Raw genomic sequence first — 25,537 nt, 5'->3', positions numbered from 1 at the left:
TCATTTGCCCAAAATGAGCATGACTGGATTTTGTTTTATGAAGTTATAGTCCCGCATTATAAAGAATTGTAGTGTTTTACCCTTTAAATGAAAAACTGAACTGGACTGACTGAATACATTGGGTTACATTTTTGCCTAATCCAAATCTTCAAAGGCAGCAACGCTATTGGCCACTAAGGCACGTTACAACTTTATCATTTGAAAACAGCTTTTTTAAATGAAACTGATCCCTCTACCAGGTGTCCATGGGATTTATTGGCGTGGGTGGTCACTCCTGCTCCTTGGGACCCTTCCCCGTGCGTGCCGTCCGCTGGCTCCACCTGTGGCATCGTTCCCCACCGCTTGCCTCCCTCTGACTCCACCTCAGTCCTGACTCCTCTTTCTGCTTTTCTTTTCCTTTTAACTTCCCGACTTCTCCTTTCTCTTTTCATCTCTCTCTCATTTCTAACTCAGGCTCTTTAATACTAACTACGATTCTCAGAGTGCCAATGTAGAACAACTGAGTTAATTAAGCAGTCGGCCCACCCCAATGGCTGCCCTCCCAAGCCACAGCAGCGTTCCCACCCACAAAGCCTGGACTGCACTATATTTAAAAACTCACACGCTGCCACGCATCACCACAGACACCCATTGGGGTTATTAGACAAACCAGAGCCTAACTTGGGGTGCTAATGTGAAAGGGCCGAACTTGGCCGAAGTTCCTGGCCGTGTCCGTTCTCTCTTTTCATTATTTCTACTTTCTATTTGTAGATCCTGGTCAAATCCTCAAAAGATGATTTTGCTTTGTTTTACAGTCAGCAGAGAACAGTCCTCTTGGCAACTTCCTTAAGGGGTTCATTGATGTCCCCACCTGTCACATAGGTGAGTGTCACCGATCTGAACCTTTTTATTTTGCTCTTTGCACTTACTTGATTTGCTGAACTTATTTTGACATCTCAGTTTAATACCTGCTTCAGGTCTCCCCCAAATGAGTCAGTCTTCTGTGTCTCGTGGAGCCTTTGGTGGCGTAGCCATGTCTGCCATCATGGACTGTGGTGGAGATCTCTGCAAAGTGTCCATACTTATTACAGAAAGACAAACAAATTAACAAATTATTAGGTGCTTAAAGGAAAACAAGGTGGCTCCTACCAAACTAACTGATGATTCATTATTATTATTATTATTAACTCTAATAAGCTGAGTTACTTCATACCATGTGCCCGACGCCATCCATAAATGCAAAAACGTGTCTTTGATTTACTGGCCACTTGTTACCAGTGCTGCCTGAATGGCTCCACGGACCCGGCTTCTGTCCCTCTGAGTGCTCCAATTTCATCAGAAGGAGTTCTGTGATAGAAGAATAAGTTGGCATGTCAGCGTGTCCTGCCAGGGACTGGCATCCAATCTGCCATCCTATACTGAAAAAGAGGAGTTTGGAAAATGAGAACACGAGTGCTGCGAGTCCATCAGCGTCTCACATCTTTCACCCTGACCCTGCTCATTTGACACCAGATAGATAGATAGATAGATAGAGGAGACCCTGTACTAAGAAAGACAGCAGTCCACTTTACGAATCAGGAAGGGTATTCTATCACAGAATGTAAGATCCACCAGTAAAGGGCTTCAGAGTCAACTAACTACTGAGGAAATGGAGACACATAAAGAAAGACATCCAGTGCCACTTCAGCCTACCAGAAAGTATTTTGGGTCACCTCAGTTCAAAAAGAGACTCCTGAAACTACTATAATTCCCAGAAGCCTCTGCAGATACCTAATCCAGAATAACGTTTCTGGCCACTGCCATCTTGGAGGGTTATTGCAGTAGTTGCGTCTTTTCTAGGTTCAGGATAAAGGCATTAATTAAATGCTTAACAAAAGATATCTCTCAGTCCAATAAAGTTCGTTTTAAGAAAAGTTGAGTGAAAATATAAAAAGGAAGAAATCACAGAAATTCGGAAAAAAGTTATTACACGCAGAATAAAAGGCAAAAAAGAAAAAAAGGTTTCTTCTCTGTTTCATTACAGTCTTAGCTTTTGCTTGTTAAATGTCAATTGCTTTCTATACTTAAAGGTTGTTACTTTTCTATGGCAAACTTACATAGGCTTCACTTTTGTACGTTCATTAGGTTCAGAACATTCAGTACAGTTTAAAACTGTTTGTCCTCCATGCCTTACCAACTGCAAGGCAGATCATAAACTGAATTTGGCCGTAGTCAGAAGGACAAGAAATATTTAGAAAATAATATATATGCAAGAGATAGTTATTAAAATGTGATTGATAGATAGATAGATAGATCTTTATTGCCTTTTTTACAAAAGCTAAATAAATAAATAATATTATTATATAATGAAAAATAACAAACCCCTCTCAAATGCACACCAGAATGACTAAAAATCAGGAAAACTTCTGACATGGCAGTCCCAGTCCCACTGTGGCATATTGCTGGTGTATTGCTATTGGTATAACGGACCCCCAGTCTCGTTTCTTGACACACTTGGCTGGAAGTCCTCCATGTTGTTGTGTCACAGAGCGGATGTGCAGCGTTGTTCATAATGGCACTCAGTTTTGTTTTTCTTCTCTCCTTGGTTTTTATCTTCAGGGGGCCCAGAGTGCCCCCATAACTAAGCCTGCCTTTTGTGCTTTGATTAAATTTGTCCAGCTAATCACTTTTTTTCGGACCATGTTACATTTGTAAATATTTTCCCTTTCCCTGCTACCTGCTTGTACCCTCCCAAAGCACAATGCCCTGTTCTCCTCAGTCGTCCTCACTTGCTTTACCTTCATGTCCAGCCGGTCTGTTTGCCTTTACCACTGTCTGTCTGAAACTCCTCTGTTGACAGTGGTGCACAAGGATGGAAAAAGTTCGAGACCCTTTGTCTTCACCATCCACTCTCAGCAGATGTCCCATCCCATCCAGATGTTAGACGTAGCTACCGACACACAGGAAGATCTTAACGACTGGGTGGCAAAGATCCGTGAGGCTGCGCAGAACGCTGACGCCAGGGTGAGTTTTCGTTGCCTTAATGTGGCTTGATTTGGGACATTTTGTAGAAGGTGGAGGTGGGCGCATGTAGATGAATACATTAAGACCCTCTGGTGAGTCTGACTGGCAGCACTAATTCTGCTCAGTTTGTGTGTGTGTGCCTGGTAAGGGACTGGGTGGGTTTCTGAATTGCAGACTGCTGCTAGGGTAGACCCTGTAATGAAATAAGTAGCTCAGAAAATGAATGAATGAGTGAAGATCCTGAAAGTTTTGCCAAAAATTTCCAAGATGAGGTCTTTGGTGGCCTTGGTTTAGTTGTGGGTTTCCTGAGCTCAGTCTCGATGTTCCACTTTTACTAATTTATTAATTGGATTCTAATCCCTGCCTGTAAGTAGGTTCTTAATTAAGTTACACTTTCAGCTTTCACTTTGTGGACCATGGGGTGGTCTTGGTCCATCTGTAAACAATACAAAGCAATACAACTTAATTTTGTATAGCGCTCTTCACGGAATGCTAGCTGATGGCACTGTGAACAATCCTCATTTAAAATGCAAATACAAATTATACTAATTATTAAATTAACAAATATTACATACAAAACATAGAAGAAAGGTGTAAAAATATGGATTTATTATAAAAGACGGATAATTAAACAGTGCGGACACAAAATGTATCAAAAAAGAAAAAAATGAAAAGAGACCTGCATTTCTATTCACTGGGCACCCCCTCTGTCACATCATGTGAGTGGTCCGTTGGCCGTCAAGCCCTACTTACAATACTCGTCCTCCTTTAAGCCCACTGCAGTTCCTCTACACGTTCTGGCTGCCTGACCACCTCCCTTCTTTCCCTCCTTCCTCCTGTCAGTTTCCAGCTCCGGCATCCCCACTGCACTGAGTAGAGGGGGTGATTATTTTGTCCTGTTGCTTTGACACCACGCTTTCCATTAATCCATTTTCTACCGCTTTTGTGGGTCACGTGGGCTGCAGTCTAAGCAAAGATGACCGGGCGTCCCTTTTCCCAGCTTACTTCCTCCAACCCCTCTAAGGGATACCAAGGTGTTTCCGGGGCAGCTGGGAGATATAATCAAAGAGAGACATACAATCAGTGCATGTCCTGGGTCTGCCCCGAGGTCTCCGTCTTGGTTGGACACGCCTGAAACACCTCCTCAGGGAGACGTCCTATTCAGAACCACCTAAACTGGCTCATATCGATGTGGGGTAGCAGCGTCTTTACGTTAGGCTCGTCCCAAATGTCTGCGTGCCTCACCCTGTCTCTAACGCCGAGTCCAGACAGCCTGCGAAGGAAGCTCATTTCTGCCACTTGCATCTGCGATCTAATTGTTTCAGTCGTGTGACTGAGTTCTTCTAGTCATGTGATCGAGTTCTTCCAGTCATGTGATCAAGTTGTTACGGTAATTAGCCACTTGTGCCCATAGGTAAGGATAGGAATGTGGATCGACCTGTAAATTGAGAGCTCTGCCTTTCAGCTCAGCTCTATGTGAGATCTACTGTGCTACAGATCTTTATTTAAATAGTAAATGACATTTAGAATGAATGCACGAGAACGCTGACAGAGGGGATCTAAACGGCTTTCTTCTTGTGTCAGCGTCACACAAACTCACAAGCTTTTTTTGCAGAGTGAAAACCTGCGTTTTGCTGCAAATTTAGTTTTGTGCGAATCGTTTTCCTCATCACTAATAATAATAATGATAATACATTTTATTTATATAGCACCTTTCCCATACTTAAGACACTTAATGTGCTAACCATGGGACTCGACAGACGTTGCTTTGCGAGTGTCGTCACAAATCAGGGCATTATGGAGTAAGCAACACACTAGTTTTGGATAAAAACAAACAAATTGCTTGCTCGTGCTTGTTTTGACTTTTTGAACTTTTTTTTGGCTCTGGACCCTCGCCTGTATTTTTGCCTTTTGTTTTGTGTTTGATACCTGAGACATTTCACATAACGTTAGCAACTCTGGCTTCTTTCCTGACTGCTCCATTCTACTATTTTCCAACTGTCCATTTTTAGGGCAATGCTTGATTTTTTTTCCAGCAGAGACATAATGGATGGCACTTCTGGGTAAACCCCAACAATCGTCATCAAAAGGTCTAGGGAGTCTCCAAACTCCTACACAGAGAGACAGAGTCATAGGGAGTCCTGAAAAGATGTCCACCCCAGTGACTAATGGGATTTCAAACACACCACAGCGAGACTCTATTGTCCTGCCTAGTGACCAGAGGAACCCCTAACTGGAGTTAAACTCAAGACTTGTGCAGCCCTCCATTGGTCCCCTAGTGCCCCCTGTTCATGAGGTTGCTACTGACCTAGCAATCGCAACATACAGAGCTATCATCGCTGAGTTTGGATTATTTTTCTTTTAATTACAGATTTATTTTTTTAATAGTGATGGGAAAATGAAGCCTCATGAAGCTTTGAGGCTTTCTTTCTATTTGTGCCGAAAAAGATTTGAAGTCTTGAAGCCTCAGCCCCAGTATGAACAGCGACATCTGGTGGTTAACAGAGGTCTAGGCAAGTGAAGCAGTACTCACTGTTTTAGTCTCATGTCACCAGTAAAAGGTCAGAAAAGTCTGTTCATTTTATTCTGCTAAGGTCCTTGTCCATTTACACTATTTATTTGAATATTCAAATTATTAGACATTAAATAATGAATATATTTCTTAGGGGAGACTTTGGCACTGTACCAGAAGTAAGTGTTCTGTGTCATCTCTAAATAAAGAGGATAGTAGTATAATGGCAGACTTAATGTGCACACATCCCAGATTCAATTTAAGAACAAATATAACTTTGTTTGAGTATCATGGCTAAAATGTCTGAAGGTTTATTTCAAGCAGATTTAGGATTTAGAGAATCCAAAACACTGGACTAAAAAGACATACCAGAGATATTTCCTGCTGCAGCTTTACAAGTGGTGACGCAGGTGTCTCAACATGGATGACGTGTTGTGGTTACAAGACAAGGGTTGGCAAAGTCAGTCCCAGGGGGCCGCAGTGGCTGCAGGTTTTTGTTCCAACCCAGTTGCTTAATTAGAAAACAATCCTTGCCACTAATTTAATTTAATGGCTTGTTAGTGCTCTAACTCTGCCATGTCAGGTCATTCTCATATCCTAGATTTTTTTTTTCCTTTCCAAGGATATCATCCAAATGATTCGAAGTCTTAAACTGATGAGTAATTCTCAGTCCTTCACTTTTTTCTCTTCACTTTCCTTCCAAGTATTTACTTAAACCCAATAGTGCACGATAAATACACACAAGTGTAAATGGGAAAATGCTGGTGTCTTTTGTCGTTTGCATCTTATTGCTAAAAAGGAGCAATTAAAAACTGAGAATACAGCTGTTTAGACTAAATAAGCAATTAGTGTTCGAAATCTTAATGAGCGAGACAACTAAAAAGAAGCAGAAGTCTTGTTTAAGCAATAAGGGCTCCTTATTAAGTAATTGGGTTGCAGCAAAAACCTGAAGCCACTGCGGCCCACCAGGAATGACTTTGCCCACCCATGTTGTAAGACAACTCTTGTGTGCACAGCAAACACCGCACCTACACAGTACTGTATAATTAAGACAGGATAATTTTATCATTTTTACGGAAGCCGAGAGAGGATGTGCAATATCATTATTTTTTTAAAATGTCTCCTCAAGATAGCGGAATAATTTTATCAAGATGTCGAGAAAATGAAAATTTGCTTTCTTGAGATAACGGAATAATTTTATCGCGATCTCATGAAAACTAAACTTAACCTTTGCTCCTGGCATCAGGCTCGCTTAGATTGCGACGCCTATACAGCTGAAGCCTTGCTAACTGTCTTCTTAAATGACAGACACTAACGTTATTATTTTTCTAAACTAAGGCATAAACATATTTCAGCCTGTGTCAGCCCTTGATTGAACAAAAATGTGACACGCTGATCAATACAGTTCCGCTCTTCTGCCATTTCAAACAGGACATGGCTTCAATAAGGTAAACATTAAACGTTAGATACAATTATTTCATAATTTCGAGAAAACAAGATCTTTTGTTTTCTCGAGATCTCGATAAAATGAGTCCGTTATCTCGAGGCAACAATTTAAAACAATAATGATATTGTACGTCCTCTCTCGGCTTCCGTACATTTAACAGTGTAAGAATAAGATTCTAAACAGAACATAAAATGTAGACCATAAGGAGGCAACATATTCTACCTTATTCGGTGGTATGAGTGCTCCCAAACTTTTGAACACCGTTTTCCGCTGTGAGTCGCCATCTCTCTAAATCTCTCTCTCCTCACAACCCAACATCGTTGAATGAGAATGATGCATTTTATTGAGGCTACCTGTTAATTTAACGCCAAAACTGTCAAACTGACGAAGCGCGCTATGAAGCACTGATGACGTTCAAAGCTTCAAACGTCATGGGTCACGTGACAGCGGTGTTTTGACACAAGCTCCGTCACAGTGATTCGACTCACTATGCTTCACATTGACTTACACAAGCTTCGACGCTTTGGTATCATTTTCCCATCTCTAGTTTTTTAATCACAAATATTTTTCTCTAAACTTATTAGAGATTCTCTCTGCTTTCCTTCATATGGTCTGTTATGGTTGTGAATTAACAGCTCCTTCTTAGGACACATTGTTATTGGCACCTGTGTGTCCTGTCGGTTTCAATTGTAATTTTAGGACCAAGTTTGGAAAACATGCTGACAGACGACGGAGCAGACACTCCTCTTATGCTCCATGTTCATTTTTTTTCTTGTTAAGTTTGTTTTCTTGTTTTCTTCTGCAGTTCAAGGTTCTTGATTTGATCAAAATGAATGATTTGCTTTTTTTCCCTTTTATTCTATTAGATGCAAGAAGGCAAACAGATGGAACGCAGGAAGAAGATTGCGCTGGAGCTGTCCGAACTGGTTGTGTACTGTCGGCCTGTGCCTTTTGACGAGGAAAGTAAGAGAAACTCTGTGTCTTCACTTAGCCATTAAAATGAAAAGATTATATAAAAACAAGACAACCGCTTATTCATCCATTTTCTAAACCAGCTAAGCAAGGGTTGTAGAAAAGTGGGAGTCTAACCCAGCAAGCAACAGGCACAATCCGCAGACTGGCGCCAGTTCATTACTGGGTGCAAACAAACATCGGGGCCAATTTAGCAAAACCAGTCCACCTAACGTGCATGACTTTGAACTGTGGAAGGAATCCCACATGGACAGGGGGAGAAGATACAAACTCCATGCGGGAATAGCATCCATTTGGGCTGGCAGAGGCTGTGTCTCCACTGCTCCATTCATACAGAGGGCCTTGCTGCCGTCACATTCACTGAGGGGCCATTCTGTGTCTTTGCCTTTCCGTCCCAGGGCCATGCTGGACCACGTCGGACCAATCAACACACTAAAACAGAGAGGTACCTGGTAGCTTCAGCAAATAAGTTAAATTGCTTGTTATAAGTTGATATGACGTTTCCCAGTACTCATCTTACTCTGCTTATATTTTGGGCACAACTGGAAATCTTAAGTTTGAATAAAACGTGTAACTTTCTCTCCTGTCTCTTCTGCTACTCTGTCTAATTTCCTGGAGTTACACAAGTAAAAGAAAAGGGGACGTCATAAACTACAGTAGTGGTCAAGCCTGACAATGGTTAGGATGAACATATGGGATGGGATGAACAGATGGGATTTGAAGTATTCAGTTCAGGTCTACCTAGTAAAGAGTCTGAAATGTAAAATGGGGTCCCCCGGACGTGAAACCTGGAGTTCTTGCTGCAAGGCAGAATTAATTTATCTTGTGCGTTTATCTAGCGAAACCTCCAAATAGTAAATGTCTAGTCCCAGTGTTTCCATATTTCAACGATACCTTGTCACACTACATTACTTTTACATGCTGCTTTGTCATGGTAGAGTCCAAGGGGGACGCACACACAGGCATTGTGGTGTCGTGGTTAAGGCTTGGGACTTCAAACCCTGAGTGTGTGGATTCAAATCCTGCTACTGCCACCATGAGGAAGTCACTTCACCTTAATGAAAAATGAAATATTATGAATTGTATCTAAAATGTTGTCAGTCGCCTTGGTTAAAGACATCAGTCAAATCAGTTAATGTAAAAATCAAAGGCCGCTTCACCTTTCTATTTGTATTTAACACTGGGAGCAATCAGAAGAGCAGCACTAGATGATCATAAATCTCTACACGGGACATATTTGGTTAAGGATTCTGAGATGTATGACAGTACTAAATCATTAAGTGCCTACAAACAGCAGTAACATTTTTAAATCAACTCTGGATAATAATTCTTTACATTAATATAGCGCTCTTCTCACTACTCAGAGCACTTTGCAATCTTAACTGCAATGGGCATCCAGTGCAAAGACGCCAGAGCAGGTGTAATATGTTCCCTCTTCAGAGCTCTGGCTTCAGTATTCTGGACCAGCAGTAGACTTTGTATTACTTTTGTAGGTCCGCCAGCCAAGAGGGCAATTTAGTAGTCTAGCCGAGAAAAAGCAAATGCATTAGTAAGCATTTGAAATTCAAGGTAGGGTCTCCATCTCCAATTCACACATTTTTGACAATTGATGATTAGCAGGGCTAGCATCAAAGGAAAACAAAATTGAAAGGGCCTTCTCAAGTCAGTGACATGTCATAGAAAAGGCAGTAGCAGACTGGCCGACATAAACTGCACACACACTCTCTGGTGCTTTACTCTTCATGGTTATGTCAGATTTGGCCCATATAACTGCTGACAATTTACAAGGCCGCTCAACTCTTGCATTGCATCTGAGCTAGGAAGAAAATCAACTGTCAACAATCCAGCGATCTACAAGGGATGGTCAAGTCTAACTGACTCCTTCTTTTCTTTTGTCAGAGATTGGTACAGAAAAGGCCTGCTACCGGGACATGTCTTCATTCCCTGAAACCAAGGCAGAGAAGTACGCCAACCGTAGCAAGGGCAAGAAGTTCCTGCAGTACAATCGAAGACAGCTGTCCCGTGTTTATCCCAAGGGTCAACGGCTGGACTCGTCCAATTATGACCCCCTTCTTATGTGGTTGTGTGGAAGTCAGCTGGTTGCCCTCAACTTTCAAACCCCAGGTAGGCATTTCTTATGAGAGCAAAGAACATTCAATTCCTTCATATGATCTGTGTTTTTGTGATATTCCCCTCTGATTACCCTTACTTGCTTTTCCTAGGGATTATGTGATTTTAACAGGTTCATTACCGGGTTGGTCTACTGTTGCACTTTAAGATTAACACACAAATACATACATATATGCATACACACAGACCCTAACCAATAAGTACTGTATAAAAGACGTGTACACATGCATGGTATTCCCTAGCACTTTAACCCACACCAGTACCGTATGAATAACAGATGCACAGTCCGCTTTCCCTAGTACTTCAAGAGATGTACGTATCATAGGCACAAACAACGTGTGATGTCTTAGATATACTGTATCTCAGACCTAAATATTACCTTCGGCCTTCAAGAATATACAGGCTCAACATAGTACACCGGTAGATTAATAAAGTATCTATCTATCTATCTATCTATCTATCTATCTATCTATCTATCTATCTATCTATCTATCTATCTATCTATCTATCTATCTATCTATCTATCTAGTCCTGAGCGGTGAGGGGTGAGATTTGTGGCAGCGCTCCCTTCCAAAGACACACAACGATTAATCCACCACTATTGACACGACAGGCAGGCACAAGACAGTCCATTCATCCTGACGAGAAACTATCCAGGGTTGTTTTCCTCTGGGGGTGGGGGATAGCTCCCTGGTTGGAATAAGTTCTTTTTAATTGCGGCATTTTAAGTAACCTGAACCTAAATAGATATATTATAATGAGGCGATATCCCTCCCATAGTGATACGGCGGTCAGAAATCACATAGGAGAAAATAATAGCCTTCTTTAATGATGATTTACGTGGCATAACAGACAAGGAAGCCATAGCAAGTCCTATTATCGAAATGGGATCTCGATGTATACAGTCTGCCATTTTCGTCGTTGAGCTGGAAGGATTTTCAGGATCGGATGACGTTATCTTCCATCCGTCCGTCAGCTTCAAAGGTGTGCCGGCCAATGTTCCAAGGCTTTATACTCTTTCTCCATCTGCAGGCCCTTGCTTAGGTAAATCATGCCATTCCAAACATGGCAAAGAGTGGATTCAATTTCATGCTGACTCTAACACACAGAAATAGTACAATGGCCATTTTCGTAGTTGTCCCTTTCGTGTCTTCTAATGCTTGCCTAGCAGTGCTAAATGCTGAGCCCCTGTGTGCTAAATCTGGCCTTTAGCAGTACATGTGAGAAGAAGCAGATTTATAAAATATTTTTTGTACAGAGCACAGTGACATATTAAACATATAAACTTATATTCTGATTACAAGGGTATAAATGACTTCACAGAGGATACGTTGGACGAGACTCCAGGATACACAGAAACACAGACCTCCTCTTGCTGCTTTGCCGGCAACGCTTCAAGTTTCCCTCTGGCTCTTCTTCTCCCCAGCAGCCCCTGCGCCCATTTCTGACATCCAATGAGGGCAATACCTTTTGGGGCTGCTAGGAAATGGAGTCCTTCCAGTGGTAGCACTACTACACACTCACTGCACTCACCAAACAGTTCACTCTGGTGTAGCTCGGACGTCTCACTCTTAAAAACCTTGCTAGACTAATCCTGGTCATCTCCAAAATTGTATACATGTGGTTTGTATATGTAGATAAGCCGATGCAGCTGAACCAGTCTCTGTTTATGCTGAACGCCCGCACTGGATACGTCCTGCAGCCTGACATCATGAGGGATGACGTCTTCGACCCATTTGATAAAAACACCCTGAAACTGGTGGAGCCCATCACCATCCAGCTGCAGGTAAGTCCTGTTTCAGTCCGTCAGAATTTGATGTTAACGCTTCTAATAGCCTCAAGATTTCTAAAAACGAGCATCTGAGACCACGAGGCCTGGCTGAGCCTCTGGCAGTCTGCTGCTCTCCCTTAGAGGACTAAACGTTTCACTCATTTTCAGTACCTGATTTGTTGATTCTGTCCATAAGCAGTTAAACTTATGCACTGAACCTTTATATGTGTTGGCATAAAGGGGTACAGTAAAAGTGGCCATGAGCCGAGGTTGGTACATAGCCAGCATCTATATATATAATTCACTAAGCCGCCGACAAGTAGCCACCCATGGAAAGCACGCCGGAAGGGGCGTGGATTCACTAAGCCGCCGACAAGTAAGCCACCCATGGTGCACGCAGGAAGGAGCCATGCCCACCAACTCTAAGACCATTGGATATGACGACAACTCGCAGAGCCACACCCACCAACCCGGACGCGACGCCTCGGAAAAAACGCCGTCATTTATCTTCGTCTGGGCTAGAGTACACATGCACCTCTGAGCCATGTTGAGTTTTCGGTTACGACGCACGACCGCGTGCACCATAGCAAACTGTTTTACACGCTACATACAGCAATTTGCATCCGCAACAAACATGTGTCTTCTTAGATGGTCCTGCAGGAACACGGAAGACGTTTCCCCGCCCACCAACACTCCTTTTTCCCCGTCCCGCATCTACCCTCTCTCTCTAGGCATTCACACTGCCTGCTCATGTGCCCGGATGCAAAAACTCACCGACCACCCAGTTAGTCCCTTTCGTCTGTGCTAGGAGTCCACATGCACCTCTGAGCCACGTTGACTTTTCATAATTCTTTTCGGTTTCGACACCCAACCGCGTCCACCATCAAAAACCATGGGAAAGGAACAACGAAGCCCCGCCTGACAAAACTGTTGTTCTCAAACTTCGCAACATGGCTGTTGGCTTTGTTTGCCAGCATTGGGATAACTTCGGCGTCGTGGTCACAAACTGCAACAATTCACCACACAAGGACGCCCTGTCTCTCAAGGCATTCACACTGCCGGAAGACAACCATGGGATACGCAGAAAATAGCCATGTCAGTCAACGCAGATCAGACACCCAGGCAAACAACACTGAATAATCAATAGCTGCAACTTCTTTGCCCGCCCCATCTCCTCACCTGAGTCGGTTTCGTCTGTGTTCAGCAGTGTTTCCCAAACTCGGTCCTGGTGAACCCCTGTGGCTGCAGGGTTTTGTTCCAACCAGACTCCTAATCATTAATGCCGGTGAAACTCATCAGGGATAAGTCGGTTTTTCAAACGCAGCCATGTAGCAGATTAGTCTAGCAGGATGTAATAATCCGAGATGAATGCGTGCCTCCGCGCTGAGTGAAAAGACAATGTATATTGAGTCTAGAAAACATGATCAGCAAGTCTTTAATAGGCTGCAACAAAATGATGAAAGAACGAGTGCATTTTTTCACACAAGCTGAGTAGATGGGTGTTAGTTAGTTAATTACTTACTCGAAGGATTTCAAGATTTAATATGCACAAGCGGTAACACTGCAAAAACAGCCCAAACCAGAAAAGACAGCTGGCAAAAAGTGGTCGACAAATTAAACGCGTGTGCATTGTACTTACTGAAAGCGGCGTTACGGATTTTGCAGATGTTCATTTTTTTCCCTCTGCTTAAAAAACATTTAAAAAGCGGCGTGATTATGCGGTGTACACTACGCCGCAGGTTGGTATGCAGCGTGTAAAACAGTTTGTTTGTCGCGGATAATTTGCTGTCCACACAGGGAGGAACCGGGAAGCGAACCCACGATCTTCCACTGCCTCCTTATTGCAAAGCAGCAGCACCACTACAGCGCCACAAGGCAGTTAAAGAATGCAGCGGGCCACATTTTCATTTTTTCCCCTGTGCTTAAAAGACATTAAAAAAGTGCTTCTCAACTGTGACTCTGGAACAACTCAGTACGCGAAAAGCATCCAGAACCGCAAACAACAATGAAAAGTCTACGTGACTCACAGGTGCATGTCGACTGTGCAAAGACGAAAACGACTCAGGTGACGAGTTGGGGGTGGGCACATAAGCAGGCAGTGCATACTGAACGAGAAACCAGCAGACTAGCATGACGGACGGGGCGTAATGGGCGTCCTTCCCCTCTCCTCCCATTTTCTTGGTGGTTTATTAAATTACGGATTTTTCAAATGTTAATTTTATCCCTGTGCTTAAAAATCATTAAAAAAGCAGCCTGATTATGCGGCGTATGGTACGCCGCGGGTTGGCTAGTATCTTAAAAAGCACTAACTGGCCTGCAGTGGGCACCTTGGCATGCATTTTAAAACATGCAAAATGTGGCCAGCTAAACGCTAGAATGGATGCTTAATATTGATGAACAGAACTTAAACCCAAAACAATACAGCTTTATTATAAGCAATCACCAATAAACGATAAATAAGGCTGTTTAATTTCAGGTGGAATTGGAAAATGAAAAGACGCAAACTGTGGAGGGAGAGTGGGGTGGAAGCTGTCAGGGAGAATAAGGGGTCATATAACAACTGTGCCACCTGCTGAAAACCAAACCCTGCAAATGTTACACACTGTGTGACCCAAAAGACGACGACAGCCACATTCACACACAGGAAGGCAGGCTTGAGGAGTACAGCCGTTCGTTACATTTGCTCTGCACAATTGCAGACATCAAACCGAAGTCTGAGATTGCTTGTCCTTCATGTGTAAAACCTCACAATGCTGAAACGTTTTCTGGAAATGGATGTCTGTCACAAATACAGACAGAAATGCAGTGCCTATAAAAAGTATACTGATCACCTTAGACGTTTTTATATTTTGTTTTTTAGAACATTAGAACAATCTGAATGAGAACAGGCCATTCAGCCCAACAAAGCTTGCCAGTCCTATCCACTTAATTCCAAAAAAAAAAAAAAACCCATCAAGTTGAGTTTTAAATGTCCCTAAAGTCCTACTGTTTTCCATACTACTTGGTCGCTTATTCCAAGTGACTGTGATTGCCGGTGTAAAGAAAAACTTTCTAATGTTTGTGTGAAATTTACCTTTAACAAGTCTCCAACTGTGTCCCCGTGTTCTTGATGAACTCATTTTAAAATAACAGTCTCGATCCACTGGAATAATTCTCTTCATAATTTTAAACCCTTCAGTCAGGTCTCCTCTTAATCTTCTTTTGCTTTAACTGTAAAGGCTCAGCTCTTTTAATCTTTCTTCATAACTCATCCCCTGTAGCCCTGGAATCAGCCTAGTCGCTCTTCTCTGGATCTTTCAGTGGAGTAGTCGCTCAGTGGACGGCACGGCCCAGCCACGTGTAACAACACTGCACCAGCCCATAAACGCCAGCTTTGTGTTTACAACAATTACCAAGTATTTGTGAGTTACTGAGGCCTACAAATAAACAAAACGCATAACTGATGTTTTCCAGCTCTACCCTCTCCTTTCACATCTGACGTTGACACATGAGCTGTTATAGAAAATGAAATCAGCTGGTCAAAGAGACCGAGTCATTTGTGACCACTCATTTATGATCAGGATGGGAGACCACTGCTCTTCTCCCTCATTCCTCATTGCTCCCATTGTCCTCTAACTGTAATCTCTGGCTGCGTTGTAGATCTTAGGAGCCCGACACTTGCCCAAGAATGGCCGGAGCATTGTGTGCCCCTTCGTGGAAGTGGAAGTATGTGGAGCGGACTACGATAACAGCAAGTGCAAGACGGATGTGGTCGGTAAGTATGAGCGATTAGTTGTTTGGAATGCGAGCCTCGATATTTATACAGGGTGGCAGGTGTATCGTTGTATAGTTTAAGAAATTCTCATTAAATGTTCAGGATGTCGTGACAGTCAGTCCTTACTCTAGGAAATGCATGCCCTATAGCACAATGTGGCAGGCTTTCATCTGTAAAGCAGGTCCTAAACATGGCGACCTTCGCTCTGTTAGGCTGGATTAACCATTAAGCAAGCTAAGCATGTGCTTAGGCCATCAAGGGAAGGGGGGCACCACAAACATTTTCCATTACCTGATTTACAATGGGCCATATGGTGCAAAACTGCAAATGGTGCAATGGAAACAGGTTCCACAAAAAGGGGCTCCCGCATTGAATGAAAAAATTACATACATATATACACTATATGATATATAGTACCTGCCAAATCACGTCTGTGAGCTGCTTTTCGCAACTGAGAGGGCATGGCGGATGTCTGCCAACTGGCCAACCATCCACAAGCGTTACCAGGTAGGGGATCAGACCTATGCACATATATATACCATAGTAAAAACAGTTATAATAGAGGTTAATAATATATATTAATCTTGGGAATACAACAAAATCTGAATCTGGAAACTGCCACAAGGTCCACTGAGGCTCATGTGATCTTTCTCGATTGGTCATGTCTTTTGTCCCATTCAGTCATCCAGTGAGACTTAGTGAAGCGCATACAGGTGCATCTCAACAAATTAGAATATCATTGAAAAGTTAATTTATTTCAGTAATTCAATTCAAAAAGTGAAACTTGTATATTATATAGATTCATTACACACAGAGTGATACATTTCAAGCATTTATTTCTTTTCAATTTGCTGATTATGGCTTATAGCTAATTAAAACCCAAAATTCAGTATCTCAGAAAATTAGAATATTGTAAAAAAGTTCAATATTGTAAACTCGTGGTGTCCCACTCCACTCAGCTAATTAACCCAAAATGCCTGCAAAGGTGTCCTGAGCCTTTAAATGGTCTCTCAGCCTGGTTCAGTAGGCCACACAATCATGGGGAAGGCTGCTGACTTGACAGTTATCCAGAAGACAGTCATTGAGACCGTTCACAAGGAGGGGAAGCCACAAGAGGTCATTGCTAAAGAAGCTGGCTGTTCACAGAGTGCTGTATCCGAGCAGATTAATGGAAAATTGAGTGGAAGTAAAAAATGTGACAGCAGAAAAGATGCACAAGCAACAAGGATAATGGCAGCCTAGAGAGGAGTCGGTGCTTCAAGAGCCACCACACACAGACATGTGTATCCAGGACATGGGCTACAACGGTCACATTCATTGTGTGAAGCCACTGGTTCACGTCAGAAGCGTCTTACCTGGGCTAAGGAGAAAACGGACTGAACTGTTGCTCAGTGGTCTAAAGTCCTTTTTTCAGATGAGAGTTAATTTTGCATTTCATTTGGAAATCCAGGTCCCAGAGTCTGGAGGAAGAGTGGAGAGGCACAAAATCCAAGTCATTTGAGGTGTGAAGTTTCCACAGTCAGTGATGATTTGGGGAGCCATGTCATCTGCTGGTGCTGGTCCAGTTTGTTTTATCAAGTCCAAAATCAGCACGGCCGTCTACCAAGAAATTTTAGAGCACTTCATGCTTCCCTCTGCTGACAAGCTTTATGGAGATGCTGATTTCATTTTCCAGCTGGACGTGGCACCTGCCAACACTGCCAAAAGTACCAATACCTGGTTTAATGATCATGGTATCACTGTGCTTGATTGGCCAGCAAACTCGCCAGGCCTAAACCCCACAGAGAATCTATCAAGAGGAAGATGAGAGACACCAGACCCAACAAAGCAGACGAGCTGAAGGCCGCAATCAAAGCATCCAGGGCTTCCATAACACCTCAGCAGTGCCACAGGCTGATCGCCTCCATGCCAGGCCGCATTGATGCAGTAATTCATGCAAAAGGAGCCCTGGCCAAGTACTGAGTGTGTACATGGACATACTTTTCAGTAGGCCAACATTTCTGTATTAAAAATATTTTTTTTTATTGATCTTATGTAAGATCGTAATTTTTTAAGATATTGAATTTTGAGTTTTCATTACCTGTAGGCCATAACCAGCAAAATGAAAAGAAATACACACTTGAAATATATCACTCTGTGTGTAATATAATCTATATGAGTTTCACGTTTTGAATTGAATTACTGAAATAAATTAACTTTTCAATGATATTCTAATATATTAAGATGCATCTGTAGATATACAATCTATATACATAATTCAGTATGTCCATGGCAAGCAAGACGCACACAAGACAGCCACGCCCACCAACAATTCACTAAACAGCCGACCATGGCGCGAGAGCGAAAGCATTTGCCAAGAATGTGTTCATTAATCAAGAACGAAAGTCGGAGGTTTGAAGAAGATCACATACCGTCGTAGTTCCGACCATACACGATGCCGATTTGCGATCCGGCGGCGATATTCCCATGACCCGCTGGGCAGCCAACCGGGTAACCAAAGTCTTTGGGTTCTGGGGGGAGTATGGTTGCAAAGCTGAAACTGAAAGGAATTGACGGAAGGGCACCACCAGGTGTGGAGCCTTTGGCTTAATTGGACTCAACACGGGAAACCTCACCAGGCCCGAACGTGGCTCACAGGTGCATGTGACTGAGGCGGTGTGTGGAAAATGAACAGTCAACGTGATCACAAGTGCATGTGGACTGTACACAGACGAAATCAATTCAGGTGAGGAGTTGGGGGCGGACACATGAGCAGGCAGTGTGTACTGAACGATGACTAAGAGATGACTTAAGAAATCGGCAGACTAGAATGGCGGGGGCGGAATGGGCGTCAGACGATCGAACTTGCCTATCTAGAGGATGTAAATGTCCTAACACGGGTTCCGTAGGTGAACCTGCGGAAGGATCGTTACCGGTTGTGCCGACCCATCGTTGGACGGTTAGGACCTGAAACCTCTCGGGCCTGCTTCCCCGCCCTCTCCCCAGAGTTCCATCTTTGCATTCACTTACAGTCGTATCCCCAAACCCACCCCATTTGGACAACTGTGTCTTTCAGGAAGTGTTCACCCATCAATACACAAATATGCGGCATATGTTACGCCGCGGGTTGGCTAGTACAATTTATTTTTGTATAGCCCAAAATCACACAAGTGCTGCAATGGGCTTTAACAGGTCCTGCCTCTTGACAGCCCCCCAGCCTTGGCTCTCTAAGAAAATTAAGCAAAACTCCCAAAAAAACCTCTGTAGGGAAAAAAATGGAAGAAACCTTGGGAAAGGTTTACAGGTAGGTTGGGCGTGCAGTGGGGGTCAAAAAGAAAAAAGGGGGTCAATACAATAGAATACACAGAACAGAACACAAGTAATCCTCAATACAATATAAAAATATTACAAGTACGGAGCAGAATTTAACAGCAGATGATATCACATTGTAGCATTGCCACATAAAAATGTATATATATATTTTTAATTTTTTTCTCTCTATGTAAAATCCCGTTGTCATTTAAAAATACGGAAGATAAGATAGGCGGGTTGGATAGAGAGGACCTTTTGGGAGGTACAGGGCTGTCATTGTGATTTCCGGGAGTGCAATGGAAACGGACGCACTATTTAAATAGGGGCGCGAAAAGGCAGGAAGAGAAGGAAGAAAAGACAGCCCGAGTTTTTATGGCAAAGGAGGAAAGGACATGACCCATCTGAGGCCAGGAGAAAGATTGTTTTTGGGGAACTCCACAAGTCCATCGCAGTCTGGGGTGGCCACCTCGAAGATTCCGGATACGCTGAGATTACCGGGAAAGGGATCGAAAGCAAAAGTGAGCCGTAAATCTTTTATTCTGGGATTGGCATGTCAAAGAAACTGAACTCTGGGGGAATAGGAAAACGGAAAAAAGACTAAATCGAAAGGACGGAGAGGATAATTCTTGAATATATATTTCTAAGCTTTGTATTCATTGTATATATTGGAAGGGGTGGAGTTGTAAAAAATGTATTAATTATAGTTGTTTTGTTGTTGCACATTTTTCTCTGTGTGGTTTAGTTAATATTATTATTATCAATCATCTTTCGGCGCTGTGGGAAGGGGTTGAAGCCAGTTTGAGGTTGACCTGCAATCATCAGTATAAACTTAGTGAAGTGTAGCGGAAAAGATCGTTATAACATAATACGATTTGATTTGATATATGGGTGGCCACCAATATCTTTTAAGTGCTTGGGGCCTGTAAAGGTCTTAATCCAGCCCTGATTTATACACTCTTGGTTTATTTAGTAGGATTCCAGAATGCTTTTGCTATTTTTCACCCGCTTCATTTTGATTTAAAATGAATATTTTTACTTTTATGTGACATTCACAACACCATATTGTGCCACGTTTGCGTCTGTGTTCCTCCGCCATTTTGTTTTTCTAAGCGACTCATTTCTGTTATGAAGATTCATCACGCAGTCCAATGTTTGTCTCATTAGGCGCGTTTACATAAACTTCAATTTTTACCAGAAACCTTACGCTTTAAGGATTTTGTGGTCTGCGCGTGTCCGATGCACCCCGGTCAGTCTGCGCTTGTATTTCAGCAGCCACGGATAGAAGCGTCAACAACATACATTCCAGAGGCAAATGTTCAAGGCATCGCATTATCCCTTCTAGCTGAAATAATCTGTCTCAATATTTCAGAAATTGCCAACTCTATGTTAATGACCTGAACACAATCTCGAGAGCAGTAGGTTAACACGTAAAAAGTAACGTGCGTCACATAGTCTGATAACTTTTTAAAGTAACAAGTAACCCTAATGCAAAATTTGTCTTATTGTAGTACAAACACCAGCGTTACTGTTATTCCAGCAGCACTGGACAAAAGGCAAGAAGCACATGCAGCGGTGGTAAAGCTGCTCTGCTGTGCAATCACCTCACACTAAAAATCATAAAGAATAAAACATGCCCATCTAAATCAGCCCTCTAAAGAGAGACAGTGATAGGCTGATATTGTGTAACTAGGAGAACTGTCTGCAGTTTCCCACAGGAGATATTTGTGTCACTTCTGTCCTGTGGTCGTCTCCGTTTGTTCAGTCCTCATGTTCTGTCTCACCTCATCTCTCGTTTTCATGTACTTTACCACTTGTCTTTTGGATTTGCTTCATTTATTTTCTCCTTGAATCTTTCAATCTTTCTCTGCTTCACAACAGCGGACAATGGCCTGAACCCGGTGTGGATGCTGCAGCAGTTTGTCTTCGATATCAACAACCCCGAGTTTGTCTTTCTGCGTTTTGTGGTGTATGAGGAGGACATGTTCAGTGACCCCAACTTCCTAGCACAGGCCATCTTCCCAGTCAAAGCACTGAAGACAGGTGAGTGGGAGTCACGGGTGGGTTTCTCGACGTCAGAACTGACCCCCCATCGACTGTCTTATTCAATCTCTTCTTCGCCTTGTATTTCTGCTATTGCAGGGTACCGTTCTGTGCCCCTGAAAAACAGTTACAATGAAGACCTGGAATTGGCGGCACTGCTTGTGCATGTCGAGATTGTCAATGCTAAGGTAAGGGAGCTGACCAGATGATACAAGGGGAAATACCCATCAGCCTTCCAACGTCAGTTCTTCAGACACTCAGAGCTGATTTCAGCTAGCAATGTTTATGCTTCAGCTCCTTTGTCGGTTGGTTTCAGGAGGAAGACGATGAGAACCTGTACTCCTCCATCCAGCAGCTGCGAGATCGGACCAGCGAGCTCTCTAGCCAGGTCTCTACTTTTGAAAGGGGCAACTCCTGCGATCAGCGCTACCAACAACGACTGGATGAGCTGCGTGCAGCCCAAGAGCAGCTCACGGAGCTGACTGAAGTTCGCAATCGGAGGTGAGTGCTGGACAAGGAGGCCAAATGTGAAACTGTTAAAAAAAGTGATTAGAATAGTAAAAAAAGGAATACAAAATACATAAATTGGGGACAATAACATGGTGACACCATCAAGTGGCGTTCATGCAAACAGGATGCATTGACGTGTTTTATGGCTAATCTGGAAAGTCTTGAAGAGAGGTAGACCTAAAATTTAAAAATCACATTAATGACTTAGGGGGCATAGTGGGAAATTTCATAATAGTGGCCTCATAGTTGGGCAGTGGTAAGTGCTGCTGCCTTATAGCTTTAAGCCGGAATGATACTTGACGCTCAGAATGCTTAATTGTATTCATCATGGCTGCCATGTGTTCCCAGCGCTCTTCTGATGCGCCCTCTGAGCATGTCGTCAGAAATGAATGTGACAAATGCACGAGTTGCAGTACCAGCAAAAATATGGGGGGTTGGGGGGGGGCGGTAGTGTGTTCAAATTTTGGTACGTGACATCAGCATTGTCATTTACTAACAACATCTCCATAGTGACAGACACGACCAGTCACAACAGTCGGTATCAAATTGTCAGCTCTTTGAAAGTGGATGTGGAAACGTGCAAGACGTAATGGAGGCAATTTCAAGGGAGATACGTTCATGCAAAGCAGAAAATGTCCGAGAAAAGAAGTGGGGATTCAGCCTTTGCAAGGTAACGCAGTGTGGCAGCAATCTGCATTACAGCTCTCATAGTGTAGCCACAGGAGTGTAAGGCGAATTCAAGCACGGGTAAAATGCGTGCCGAAAGAAATCTCAGTCCAAAAGTTCGTTTTAAAATATTTTGTGAAAATTCAAAGCCAACAATCCACCCAAGATTAAAGAAAAAAGTTGTTACACATGTAGAATAAAAGGCAAAAAAAGAAAAAAATGTATCTTCTCTAAACTTAGCTTTCCTTGTAAAACTTTAGTTGTTTCTATACTTAAAGATTCTTAACTTCTTCTTCTGTACGCTTTAAACGTACGGCGTAGCACTTTCAGTTAAGTGCATTGTCTTACACGTTACTACGCACACAAGGTACGCAAGGCATGGTTTAAAGCCATCTGCCCTCTACACCCTACACATGGCAAGGCTGATCACTAACCGAGAATAATGTTTAGTCAGAGAAGTTCGAAACAGCTAGAATATACCAATTCAATTCAACTGATGGGGGTTATCGGAACCTCCCATAGATTATGCACTATCATTTAGGAAAACATTTATGATTCTTATGTAACTAGGAAATGGCTCTAACACACTGGCTCAATGTGCGATCTTTGATGTTTGATGAATATTTTGATGCGGTAAAGCAACTAATCAAATTTTAATGTTGATGCATAAAAGTATTCTTCGTCCTTTCTTTATCCATTTCTCTTATAGGCAATACAAAGGCCGCATATTCCCCATCGTAATGACACAATACATTTAAAGGTCTCACGTACCATCTTCTGTGCTGCTGTTGCCATCTTTTTTTTTTTGCACCCCTCCAACAGCATCAGAATACAGTGGAACCTTGGTTCACGAACGTCTGTGAACATGTACAAATCGGGTTATGACCAAAAAGTTTGCCAAACTTTTGCATCTGTTCACTACCACACACTCGGTATACGAACAAGCCAGTTTCCCTTTCGGTTTGTGTGCGCCGATGATTTCCGCACGTGTTCAGTCTCTCCCTGTGCATTCCCTGTGCAGCGAGCGAGCGAGAGAGAGACACAAATGCGCGTGTGAAAGAGAGACACCCGCATACGGGAGAGAGACACGTTGTATTTAATGAAGACTTTTTTCTATTGGATTTTAACCTCCACTTCACTTCTGTTTACAGCGATCGGTTCGTAGCGTGCATTGTTTGTTGCAATGCTACTTTTTTTGGTTGTTTATTAAATTACGGATTTTACAAATGTTCATTTTTTTCCCTGTGCTTAAACTCATTAAAAAAAGTTTTTTTAGCGAGCAGTTCATAGCGCTATAGCGTGAACTCTTGCAATGTTAGTTTTTTCTGTTGTTCAAGGTTTTCTCAGTGTTATTCAATGTGTTTACATTTAGTTTACTATTACGCTGTGCATTCTATGGTATAATTAACTATATTTGTGCTTAAAAATCTTTAAAAAAATATATTTACATACAGTTTGTACGGTCTGGAACGGCTTAATTGTATTTACATAAAATCCTATGGGGGAAATTACTTTGGGTTACGACCAGAGTTTTGGAACGAATTACGGTCATGACCTGAGGTTCCACTGTACAAAGAATTTTTATCTTCAATGTCTTTCTTTCTTCAACTTACAACACAGCGAAGCCGGACACTGTTTTCTTATTGTGATGATGTCTCGCACTGCCACCTGGTGGAATCCTCCAGATTTACATAAAGTACACATGCTGGTATAGTCAGTACACTGCTTGAGTAGCATCAGTGTCCACAAGTGTACAATTCGCATAGTGTCAAGTATAGAATTTTGGGGGTGCACCCACTATCTGTGTGGATTCTTTATCTTCTTCTTATGCCCATCGATGGTTTCCTCTACTGTTACATTAATTGTCAACTCCTAATTTTGTTCTGCCTCTGTGCGTGTGTGTTGTTGTTTCCTGCTTTACACCCAGTGCCATCTTCAACGATGAATTGGTTTGGAATATAAATTTGTGTCAGTGAATGCATTGTAGAGCACAAGCTCTGTATAATACATATTGTAGGAAATCTCCTATCAGATCTGGAAGACACCTCCATGACACTCCAAGGAAATGCAGCATGGAAGAAACTGTCAGAATCTTTCAATGCACACTCTCTGAACCGGCGGCCGAGCAGCATCCTGTACCTAAAAATATATAGTAGCTGATGAAAGCAGGAGCCAGAAAGGCAATTACAGGGCATCAGACAAAAGTAACAAGTGCCGTCAATTGAGGTAGACTTTAAGGCTCTTAACTCCCTGGACGTTAAACCTGAGCGTGACTCTGGCTCAGAAATCTATGCAATTACAGTTAACCACAAGTCAAGCTCATTCTGATCTGCTTTAAAATTTTAAGCCTTAATAACATGGTATTGTACTGCAGTCTAGTGAATTAAATAACCTCAAGCTACAAAATAAAAATCATGAATATTTCTATGTATTTACCCCGCTAAAGTAACTCATTAATATTCATGAGTGGGGTGAAGCCTCCAACTAAAAAACACAATGGCAAAAGAAAAGCCGTAATGGCGGCTTTTAATCAAACTGAAACTGCAGTATTATTCAAATCAAGTCATCATGATGACAACGTGAATTGGTCACCAGGTACTGACAAAGAAATTAAAACTGATGCATGATATGTCATCGTATGACCGAAACTCCATGATAGGCCCGGTGAATTTTGTCACATGGTGCGACAGTGGCTGCATGACAGAAAGGCAATATAACAAGCAAGACGTTAACCCCAAAGCACTGTTCACCATCAAAGAGTATCAGGTGAAATGTGGAAATCACAAATGTGGTACCGTATTATAACACAAGGGGGTGCATCGAGCCGCGGATCAGGCACTGACATCCTAACTTTTCATGAGCAAGCAACAGGAAAAATATGAGAAACGTATGCAAGGAAACACACTTCTACCGTCACGATTGTGACGTTGGGCTTTGCGTTGGCGACTGTCTCAAAAGGCATCACACAAAAAGACGTTTTAAAAATCTGTATCAGCACAGCAACGGGTACTAGATGGACCTTTCCTACTGTATTTATGCTGACGTTTTGGGATTTACATGTTTCTGTTACACATAACATTTAATCTTGTTGGAAAAAAATTAATTTTATAACATTACCCATCGTCCCAAGTCCGTTAAACCTGATCACGAGGTGGTCTAAGTTAATATGCAACTTTGTTCTTCTTCTTCTCCGACTCCAAGAAGCACATTTCACTTGCCTGTTTGTGGCTTTGGGTCACACTACAACAGCACTAAACTCCAAAGTTCCGTACCAAGAAAACAAAAGCACGGGATCTTCCCCAGCAGGCCGCACACTGCGGCTGACCCTACTGGGTCTCCTTCTATCCAAAATTTCACATCCGTTTTCCCTGAAAATTTGAGATTAAATTTTTTTTCTCAGCCACCACTTCAAACTACAAGGGGTAAGTGACTTATAAAAATATGCTATTTTTGGGTAGCATA

The 25,537-nt window shown here is 42.5% G+C and overlaps 1 protein-coding gene and 1 long non-coding RNA gene across 3 annotated transcripts in view; one reads left to right on the top strand and one right to left on the bottom strand.

The window, feature by feature from the left end:
- Positions 1 to 25,537, top strand: part of LOC114653748 (1-phosphatidylinositol 4,5-bisphosphate phosphodiesterase gamma-1-like) — a 217,117-nt gene that overhangs the window by 189,801 nt on the left and 1,779 nt on the right. For both annotated transcript variants that reach the window (XM_028804243.2, XM_028804244.2), the window contains 9 exons: positions 795 to 861; positions 2,819 to 2,982; positions 7,808 to 7,904; positions 9,813 to 10,037; positions 11,681 to 11,829; positions 15,454 to 15,568; positions 20,738 to 20,899; positions 20,999 to 21,087; positions 21,216 to 21,400. In XM_028804243.2, coding sequence (XP_028660076.1) covers positions 795 to 861; positions 2,819 to 2,982; positions 7,808 to 7,904; positions 9,813 to 10,037; positions 11,681 to 11,829; positions 15,454 to 15,568; positions 20,738 to 20,899; positions 20,999 to 21,087; positions 21,216 to 21,400 — 1,253 coding nt within the window. The remainder of the gene's footprint in view (positions 1 to 794; positions 862 to 2,818; positions 2,983 to 7,807; positions 7,905 to 9,812; positions 10,038 to 11,680; positions 11,830 to 15,453; positions 15,569 to 20,737; positions 20,900 to 20,998; positions 21,088 to 21,215; positions 21,401 to 25,537) is intronic.
- Positions 884 to 1,487, bottom strand: LOC127528425 (uncharacterized). The gene is made up of 2 exons (XR_007935323.1): positions 1,193 to 1,487; positions 884 to 1,060 (listed from the first exon to the last, which is right to left on the bottom strand). It is a non-coding gene; the product is annotated as an uncharacterized LOC127528425 (long non-coding RNA).

Source organism: Erpetoichthys calabaricus, chromosome 6, assembly GCF_900747795.2.
Source record: "Erpetoichthys calabaricus chromosome 6, fErpCal1.3, whole genome shotgun sequence".
Lineage (NCBI taxonomy): Eukaryota > Metazoa > Chordata > Cladistia > Polypteriformes > Polypteridae > Erpetoichthys > Erpetoichthys calabaricus.
This window is presented reverse-complemented; position numbering and strand designations above follow the sequence as displayed.